General features: G+C 31.0%; 1 protein-coding gene across 1 annotated transcript; it reads left to right on the forward strand.

Annotated features, from left to right (window-relative positions):
* Positions 1-2565: 2565 nt before the first annotated feature.
* On the forward strand, positions 2566-8542 carry LOC119672655 (ras-related protein Rap-2b-like; the record flags this gene model as incomplete). The annotated part of the gene is given in 2 exon segments (XM_038083763.1): positions 2566-4016; positions 8311-8542. Coding segments are annotated over 2 exon segments (321 nt in total), but the record flags the coding sequence as incomplete, so codon positions are not given.
* Between the last annotated feature and the right edge of the window lie 2815 nt (positions 8543-11357).

An 11357-nucleotide genomic window follows, 5' to 3' on the forward strand; every position in this document is an offset into this window, starting at 1 on the left:
AAATTACATACACTTTCTACTGGTAATTTCATGGACTGCTGAAGTCTCATAGCGGTTTCACAAACTTTTTTAATTTAATAATATTATTTGCAGCTTGAAAGATTATAGTTCATATATGTCAAGTTATTCCTATACCTTTGTCATTATTTCTATTATCTCTACAAAATTTTAACTTAGTTTAACTTTAGCATTTACTTCAACCTCCCTTCAAAAAATAATTTTTATTAGGTAGTTTTTAATAAATTTTTAAAATATTTTTGTCAAAACATTCAAGAGAACTTTATGGAGTTATATCAACTACTAAAATGAAACTGAAATCAGAAACCATTCATATTATATAGGTTAATTATACTTGTCATATAAAACATTTCAATAAGCTTTTAGTACATTGACGTGACTACAAGGCGACATCGAAATTTATGATGGACACAAAACTAAATGTCCCGGAATAATTTCTATTATTACGAATAAAGTTTTATAAGCAAACGTTGTTATATTATGTAGCCATAAACCAAACTAAAGATCTATAAACCTGAATTGTTAAAGACACTATTCCACATTATGCGGCAATAAATTCGTAGAAATAAAATAATTTTTAACAATTTTTGGAATTTCCAGCGATTTGTATTAACAAAGCCAATAAGTCAACTAAAATATGTGACAAATCCCTTTTGCAAGAAAAAACAAATTTACACAAGAAATGAAAAATGCTTGAATGAAGCAATCATTCAAAGTGGTTTTTGTAGAAATGGTAAACGCTTATTTTTGCGACCAAAACTACAAGATTTCCCCAATGCGAGCTCCAAAAGCCAACACAAAAACTTCGCATCGAGCCAAAAGTTGAAAAGTTCTTTGCCGAAGCTGAAAAGTTTGCATTTGTTTTTGAACTGCTGGTTTTTTGCCTCGTCAAATTGAATTTGCGCTACTTTCACCAAAATCGAAACCCCAAAATGAGACACCAATCAACACTTATTGCCCAAACCCCACTCCATGCCACTATGCAAATCATGCCAATATTTTATCAAGTGTCCCCATTACCCACATCGCTGCAATACTGCAATTTAGGTTAGAAAGCAAACTTTTCGAAAGTTTGGCACTTCTAAAGGCAAACCTCGCTTTTGCTCCAATTTTCCGAATGTTCCACTGACAATGTTTACAATGTTTTCAGTATAATTTCAATTTAAATTTTTCACTTGGAAATTATCTACTGCGGTGGGAATTTGTGGGTATAAACAAATTTGTAGATTTTGCGGCGAATGCTTTTGTGACTAGAAGTGAATAAAATTTATCAAATAATGACATTTTAGCATTCGAAACATTTAAATTTCTAATTTATTTGTATATAAAAATATATACTTCGATAGGTGCGGTTTATTTAATAATAAAGTATGAGTATGTATTTCAAAAACAAACACAATTTTTATTTCCTCTAAACTTTTGTCTTTTGAAGAGGCTTAAAGTGAAGCCATGCAAGTTCTAGGTAAAACGAATTGGATCTCATGAATGTTAAAAAAAAAAAATCATGAATGATGTTCCATACCTTAAACAACGTCCTATATAATGATAAAATTTACAATTGAGCAATTTTTAAATCAATGAGCTTACTTAATAGAGGTCATACAAATACTTACACAATAGTACAGCAAAAATAAGTTAAGTTCTATAACTCGATGTGATTTGACAACATTAAAGACTGAAGATCGCTTTATTTGGAGTATTTTTAAGCCACAAAACCTTAACATCAATGTTGAGACCCAAATCTAATGCGTATTAGAAAGATCTTCTATGAGACTGGGTCTACCATATAATAACTTTTGTTGGGGTTGTGATTCTGCGGATGATTAGAAATCTGCACTTCACCCCATTAGCTAGGAAAAGATTTAAAACCGAAGGGGCCTCTTGTTGGTTGTCGAACTTTATGCGTGACTTCGAGACGCAGACCTGGCCGTTCAAGTTACTTAAAGCATCTCGAGTACCTTAAAGCTTTGTTTGTTCACTGAGTAATGCGGTGCCTTTGGGAGTGCTGAGTCTATACACGATGCTTATTTGTAATATCCCAACGGACTGTTATCTGAACTCAAGTCAGCTTTGGGCACAACACCGCCACTCAAATGTCACCTAACTTATTTTAAAAATAACATATTTTGTATATATTGAAACCACTTCATTTAATTATTATAGTATATCTATTTAGTTATAAATCAACTATGCCTATATTTAAAAAATGTGTGAGTTAAGAACTTCTACGCAAATAAAATTCTTCACAACATATAATGGACTATTCACACTTCAATATTATTTAATAGTTTAAATCCTACACTCTTGTAATTTTGTTATTTAATTAATATTTAATATGAAATTACTTTTATATGTCATTTTACACCAACTCATTACGGCTTAACTCAATATTTATAAAGTATAATTATATTTACTTAAGCAGACGTATAAACACTTAACCCACACACTGAAGTTGTGCGAAAGTTATTTAAACCACTTTTGAACATTTAATAGAGCATTAAATTTATTTATGGTTTTTTTCACTTACAGAATAAATATTCCGAAATAGCGGCATAGCACGTAAAACGAAAATCGCCTAAATACCTTTGTTTTTTGCAATTAAAAGCGTATTTGCATATAACGCCTAAGGATAATGAAACGTTATAAGACAACAATAAAATACAAGTAGCTCCAAACAACAAACTACAACAACAAAAAATATCATAATAAAATATAAAAGAAGCAACAGCCGCAAACAGGCAGTGTGAGAGCTGAAAACGCTACATCAACAAAAATATCATTGGAGACAGAAAAGACAGAAAAGCAGCCTAACAGCAACTGCACCAGCTAAAGCAAATCAAGCATTTACAACTACAATACACTGCAAACAGTCATCAGAGCAAGAAATTACAATAACAAAAAGAGAGGAAAATCTATACAAAATAATAAAAAAAATTATTTGTTTCACTTATACAAGCACACACACACACAAACATTATTTCGTACGCACACACAATAAACACAAATTATACACAATACGGTTACTCCATTGGGACAACTACAATTTGAACATTCTGTAGTCACAACTTCCTACGTCACCCCAATACCTAAGACAGTTGTTAGAAAGTATAAATGAAAGCAAAGCAGAAGTTGTTGTATTTGTAATCGCATTTTTATAACTGCGAAACTACGAAGCGTGTTGATTGTATAATAATTGCAATAACATTTATTTTGTTGTTGTTGTTGTTCGTCCAGCGAAGGATAGTACACCACAACATAACAGAATTCGTCATTGTCTCAAATCATCATAAATAATGTTAAGCATAGACGTCAAGTACTGAAAAGATGGTAAAATCCTAAATTCTTTTATACTTGCTTTCGCAGTTGTACTCGTCAAGTAATATCATTTAGGACTACAGCAACAGTTTTATTGTATGGCAATAGGAAAAAGAAAAAAAAAATTAAGTGACAGTTGAAAACTTTACTGATTTATAGAGAAATATAAACGGCACAACAACAACAAGAAAAACAACAACAACAGGAAAAGTATAAATAACAGTTACTACAATACACAAAAGCAATTTAGAAAGCAAAAAGTTTCAGAAATCAAAAGAAAAGTAAAAATTTAAAACCTTAAATGCGACAGATGCTGCAGTAGCAGAATTAAGAGCAGCATCTCAACGCAACGCAACGCAACACAACGCAACGCAACAGGGACATCAGCACAGAGACAGCACCTTTTCACAGCATACAAGTTGCTTTCATTAAGTGAATTGCTACAAATACAATTGCTGTTAGTAGAGACTTGTGTCACCCACAGCGGCGCAACAGCTTCGTTAGTCATCTAATTTGTTTGGCTTTTGCTGAGGTGTGAGTTTGATTGTGTAAGTGAGTTAGTGAGTTAGTGAGTGAGTGACTGAGCAATACGCAATGCGGGGTAGACACCTACGTAGGCGCTTTAGCTTGCAGCCTTCCTTTATGAAGGACGACAATGCTGAGGATAAACCAAAACGCGATAAGTAAGTCATTCTTGTGATTGCAAATATTGTTTTATACCTAACATACACTTGTACACTTGTGTATGTTTATTTATGTGTGTAACTATGTGTGTTTTTTACAAAACGTTTTTTTATTTATTCATGAAATTGTTTTTTCATTTCATTTCATTTTTTTTTTCTGTTTGTATTTTGTTTCTTTTTACAGCTGTTTACTTTTTCGATTTTGCCATTGTTTTTATTATTTTTATTATTACTATCGTTGCTGTTGGTATAAGCGTTATTGTTGTTGTCATCATTAATTCGACGTTGCACAGCATTCGATATTCTTGATCCAGTGCCTTTTATATGATTCCCTCCCTGCGTTACTTTTGCTTTTATACATTTTCGTTTTTTCGTGAAATAAAAACCGAATTTATTAACCTTATTTATTATTTCACTAAAAGGACTTTGAAAGGGAACGTTATTGTGCGAAGCATAAAAAGGTTGAGAAAACTCATTAAAACTTTAATCTAGGCAAGTTCGATTTTTGCGATTTTCTCGAATTTTTTTTTTGAATTTTCATCTTAATATGACAATAAAAATTTTATTAAACCGAAAAAAAGGGTGAGCATTCGCACATAAACACGCAATATCGCTCGCAAGGACAATAATTTTACTTATTTTTCTATACGCTCTTGTCCTAAGCTCAGGATTTGGCATAAGCTTTGAAGGCAAAGTCATAAATAAGCATAAAGTAACCAAAACAAAAAATAATTTGGAGGCTGTAAAATGTGTCAAAGGATTTTTTTTCTTTTATTATGGAAAACTAATTGTAAACCCAGGACAAGACAACTTTTGATTGCGACTTTCCATTTTTTACCCTTTTGTATTCGGTTTCATTCTGGGTAATGATGTGGTTTTGCAAAAAGGCTTGAGTTTTAATTAAACAATTGCAATATTAATCAGTGTCCTTGTTAGAGCGAAAAAAAATTCCATATTTTAAGAAACCATGGTAATTATAAATTAAATATAATGAAAAAAACCCGCACATAATTTTTTGAAGTAATTGTATCAGACATTCAAAGTGTTCTCAGAATAAGGTGGACTAACAAATTCATGGGCATTTCTAGGATTCAATGAAATATAATCAAAAAACACATCACTTAATATAAGTTAATTTTAAATCAATTTCCAAGTAAATTCCTTCATATCACTGCACAATTTTTGTCGAATTTATGCACTAAAATAAACAACAGTCAAAGTGCCAATAAAAAACACACAAAAAGAAGAGAAAACATAAGCTGCAACAGTGCCACCTAAAACCAGTAAAAAAAGCCTAAGTTACTGAAATAATTGAATCATATATTAAAAGTATCGTTTTATATACGAACTGCGGTATGGTGGAAAACATGGAGAGTAACAGTATGAAATTATGTAATGTGATAACTAAAGTGCCAGATAACAGCAATAAAAAAAATTATAGAAAAAAGTAGGTAGATGAAGTGGAAGGAGGATTGAAACCTTCTCAATTAGTTAAGAGAGCCTTTCTGATTCTACATTCTACATAAACCAGCCTTGTAATTAATAATTACAAGTATCTTGAAAAACCAATGTTGAAAATATCGCCAAGTGTGTTGACATAGCCTTGTCATAGACATAACAAGTGTTCCGGTATCTCCACCTCGTGCGCCCGTAGAATTGTATTACAGAAGATTCGACAGGGCAGGCTAAGCTAGGCTTGATACCGTCCTATAGTTCAGTGTACTGTTAGCACCGTTATTTTCTTAAATTACTCCGAATATCTTATATACTTCAATCCGCTAAATCGGAGCATCTACATTTGGAGTTTAAAGACTATGTAGTGCTTGACCTGTCTATTGAAGAAATGTAAGCCCAATTCCTGTTGACCTTTTACAAAAAATTGTCGTATTTTGATTTTTATCTGTGACTGACAGGGACAGGTAGTGCGAAGACTGGAACTCTCTAACTTATCCTAGTTTTAATTTCATAACATTTTCTTTTTCACAAATCTCTCAATACAAAAATCTTAAATTTTGAAATTATTTGCTATTGTATTTATCTCCAAAAAAAATAATATGACTGTAATACCGTTGAGTTCATATTTCACGTATTAATTTTTTTTTTGTCACATTAAATATTTACCAAAAATCTGTTGTTATGTACATTAAAATAAATTCCATATCTTAAGCATGTTGCTAAGCAGTATAACTATGAAAAATTGGTTTTAGAGGTCACTACTTCTTGAAATTTGTTTTTCTTTTTAATACGCTATAAGTCGCCAAGGAGTATTGTATTTTCCCATGAGGTTATCTATTATCATCAAAAGATTAGCATTACTGTTATTATGTTTTTTGTTTTTGAGTAATAAATGGAATACATTTATTAAAATTTTTAAATCTACTTGAAATTTCATTCATACTTTTGTGTATGATAAACTTAACTAGGAATGGCTGGAGGCTTTAAATGACATTTCGCTCAACTAAGAAGGAAATTCTAAAACAGAAAATTTTTCTGTCGACCCCAATTAGCACCGTTGACATTTAAATCTCGAGCCTCTGGGCAACATATCAACAAACTTGAAACTGTATTACAGTGATCTTTACCAAAAAAAGCAAGCAAATTAATTCAGCGCATTATTTCAGTGAATAAAAATTACGGCACTCATACGCCCACGAGACAATTTTTATTAAAGAATATGAAAATATATTAAACAAGCAACTAATACTTCAAAATCGATAATATTATTATATTAATATTACTATTAATAATTATTTTATATTTTATTACACACAATAAAACAAACCAACACACTTCAAAAGCATATAAACCTCATCCTGGAGTATTTCCAGAAATGGAAAATAAAAACCAATAATAACAAAATTAAGGCTCTGTTTATTACGCATAAGTGAAGACAGAACCAGTCGAGATTGAGAGTGGGAGATATGGTAATAAACTGGGAAGATAGCATTAAATATCTAGGCATCACGGTGGACATACGATTCGATTCTGTGTCAAAACTCTTCATCACCTCCAACCGCTATTCAAAAATGGGAATCTCAATGCTAAGAACAAAAAGCTTTATATAACCAAATAATTCGACCGCCACTTCCATATGGATGTGTAACCTTTAGCAAGGCCTCAAACACTATTATTTGACAGCTGGAAATTGCAAAAAGCCAAGCTCTGAGGAGACTTTTCAAGGTACCATAATACATTAGGAGGAATGACAAGATTGATCCGATCAAAAAATACATTAAAGATAGAGTCCTGAAATTATTTACGAAAACTGATTGGCTTACCAACATCGCGTTATCGAATCGCAGAATGTTTACAGGCTACTCGGGGAGATATGTAGGTCTGAGGTCAATTATTGCTTAGTCTAATGAACTGATAATAAACAATAATCCAGTCAAGGCGTAGAGAGGGGTTATGAAGAAACCTCGCAGTTAATATAGAGTAAAAATGCTCAAGTGCACTGACTCAACTAGCCTCAATATAATAATTAATTATGTTTAATATAAGTCAAACAATTGCCCACTATATAGTAATTTATATGCATCAACAAGTTTAAATTTTTTTTTTGTTTGTTATTAATATATATTAATTGTTTGTAAATATTTAAATCATTTTTTTTTCTCATGTATTTAAATATACTTTGCCGTTTTTAATTAAATTGCAGTTTTTCTCTTAAAAAATTTTATTTTTAATAAAGTCATATTTTCGTTCATACACAAAATACTTTTGAGTGTTTATTTAATTACACAAATTACGCTGTGACAATTTTAGTGCCAGTATGATAAAATTAAACTTTTAATATAATTATTTTTTAAATATTTTTTTAAATAACATTAATGAAATTTTATACTCGTACATGCGACCATTTTAGCCTCACTCAACTAGCCTCAATATAATAATTAATTATGTTTAATATAAGTCAAACAATTGCCCACTATATAGTAATTTATATGCATCAACAAGTTTAAATTTTTTTTTTGTTTGTTATTAATATATATTAATTGTTTGTAAATATTTAAATCATTTTTTTTTCTCATGTATTTAAATATACTTTGCCGTTTTTAATTAAATTGCAGTTTTTCTCTTAAAAAATTTTATTTTTAATAAAGTCATATTTTCGTTCATACACAAAATACTTTTGAGTGTTTATTTAATTACACAAATTACGCTGTGACAATTTTAGTGCCAGTATGATAAAATTAAACTTTTAATATAATTATTTTTTAAATATTTTTTTAAATAACATTAATGAAATTTTATACTCGTACATGCGACCATTTTAATTTTTTCCCTTCTGCAGAGCTGGTCGGAATAATGCAGTGGATGATGCTATAGGACCCGCAAATGCGCGTCATAAAATCGTCGTTATGGGTTCTGCGAAAGTTGGCAAAACATCAATAATTACACAATTTCTATATAACTCATTCACCACCAAATACAAAAGGACCATTGAGGAAATGCATCAAGGAAACTTTTCAATTGCGGGCGTTAGTCTCACATTGGATATTCTAGATACGGCAGGCTCCTATGAGGTATGTAACATAAGCTAGTGTACTCGTACTTATGCAGTGCTTTAGTATCAGACGCAGTGCATTTATCTGTACTGACATAAAAACTTGCGCTTGCTTCATAATAAATTTGAGTTGATAAATTTCAAGTAGAAAAAAAATAGAACTCTTCTACCAGCGATAGAAAGAAGTGGTAGAAAAATAAAAATCCATGTGGCAGAAACTACTTAAACCCAGTTTTCTTATGTTCTTTTCATGTTAACAGGTTTTTAACTTGACTGCTATTTGTATTTTTAAAGTGCAGCATCAAGAACAGCGGACTTGTACAATGACTGACATTTTTATTAAAAATCCTTTTTGTGGAATACTCCTCATTGTTCTTCTCTATCCTTTCACAAAGTTCAGTCGACGTGCAACGAAAATGGCGTTACCAGCAGGTGATTGTGTTAGCCATTTTGCTCTATAGTTTTTGCCCGAATGAGATTTAAACGGAAATTAATGTTTGTAATTGAATTTCATTGACATTCATTTTAACTCGTTTCTGTTGTGTCTGTTTTGAGGCGAAATGAAGAACAATTTCCAATTGAAATTTCATCCAAAAATGCGTTCATTCAAAAAAAGTGCGAACTCAGCAAATAAAATTTTCATTGCAATCCCAAATTGAATGAAACACAAATTAATTATTTCACACGATTGCATATGAAACTGAATGCTCAATTCAATTCGAGATTCAGTTACAGATACAGATACATATTCGCTTAAAATATGTTAAAAGGTTAAATCTGACATACGTACTTACACGTGCGTTTGAAGTTAAAGGTTTCCACTGACAATTATTACACATAAAGTCATTATGGTATTGTTATTTGATATCAACCAAATTTAACTGTTCAGCATTTAAAAAAGATATTTTTTCTAATGAATGAATAAAATAGATGTGAGATTTATCGCTCAACAATCGCGATTAAATACATCTGATCGTGATTGTTCTATATGTAATCATCATGAAATAGAAAATATATGTCATATTATTGGTGTATGTCCAATTTTCAGAGAACATAGGCATAGTTTTTTGATAAAGCACTTCTGTCCGAAGAAGAAGTGAAAATCTTATTAAACGGTAGCAATATTTATAAACTGTATAATTTTATGAAAAGTGTTTTGAGTTACAGAAGATTAATTATTGAAGAATTTATATAAACTAGGGTCGCCAGTGGTCGAAATTCGACCAATAGAAAATACAATTTATTTATTTTAATAGTATTTAAATTTTATTGATGAATTTGATTAAAATATGAACAAAATCTAAAGAAAGTTGTAGAAAACAATTTAAAAAATAAATTAAAATTTATAATTTCATCTCGTGCAAAATTATTTGTTGTGTTTCTGGTATTGGCTTAATTCTTCCTAGTATTATCAATCCAATCAAATCGTTTAATTTAAATTTGTCGTCATATGTGACCACATATGCACCTGCGAAAAAAGAAAATAATTAGTATAAAATATGAAATATGATGAATTGTTTGAATGAAATACCGATAAAATTTCGAACTGATGCTCCATTTTGAAATCTTTTCAACAAATAAATTATCTTAACATCTGCTCCGTACATTTGTTCTTCAGGTGATATCGGAAAGTTATCAGTATAGGAATCAGCAATTTTGTAGAACAGCACCTTCTTCTAAAGAAATTCGAAATTCTGACGCAATTTATTGCGTCAATTTATTGCATAATTTCGACAATGCGACTTTGCACAACATCTCGCTCCCGTGTTAATTATCAAACAAATTCCTATACTCTGCCATCACGAAATCAAATCGCGGTATGCAGTGAAGGCAAGAAACAAAGAAATGAAATTGGCAAATGAACGAATGAAAAAAATTTAATATTGAAAAACATTCAAACTGAATGAAATCTAAAATGATAATAATGCATAATAATAATTCTATATTTTATATCACGAAGTTCTCAAAACTTCAGTGTAAACAATATTTTTTGTAAAAACCCTTTCATCATTAGCCAAATGACCTTGTCCACCTTCATTACTGACTTAAAATTTAAGTCCGTCAAATGATCTAACTCAACTGGCTGCAACGTAAAGTTGACCATGCGAAAAAACAGGTCTCCTCAACAATATTCCAACTCTATCAAATGTCTGTCCTTGGGATTTGTTAATTGTCATAGCAAATGCGCTGATGACTGTGGAAACTGTGTTCTTTGAAAATTAAATGGCAGTGCAGTCCCTGAATACGTCAAGTGTATGCGTGGAATCAAAACACGTTTTCCGCGAGCAACTCCAGTGAGTACTTCACAATCTATTGTGTTATTATGCATTGCTTTGACTCGCATTCTCGTCCCATTCACTAATGCTTGCTTCGTATTTAAATTTCGAATTAACAAAACTATCGCATTAATCTTGAGCTCCAACTTATGTGGTGGCAAACCACTTACAATCAAAGTATTCAAAAATTCTATTGGATAGTTGCACACCTCACTGTTATCCTCGCAAATAATTCTGTCAAAACTGTAGTAAACCTTTTTTTCACCAGCGATGCGATTCAATACATCGTTATTGATAAGTCCACAATCTTCATTAGTTGGAGCTAACACAACTGACTTCAACATTCTATCTGATAAAATGGTTTCATTAATATCTCCAAAAATATCATGTACTGTGTTAGATTCAACACCTATCAAATTTGCTGGAATTTCTACTAAATCTTCACCATTGCCAATTCCCTTTAGAAATTGAACGAATTCCAACTCTTCGGGGAGTGCTCTCATATTTTGAGTTAACGTTATATGATTGAAAAACGGGAATTCTGCCCAACTCGTAATA

Source organism: Teleopsis dalmanni, chromosome 1 (assembly GCF_002237135.1).
Source record: "Teleopsis dalmanni isolate 2A chromosome 1, ASM223713v2, whole genome shotgun sequence".
NCBI lineage: Eukaryota > Metazoa > Arthropoda > Insecta > Diptera > Diopsidae > Teleopsis > Teleopsis dalmanni.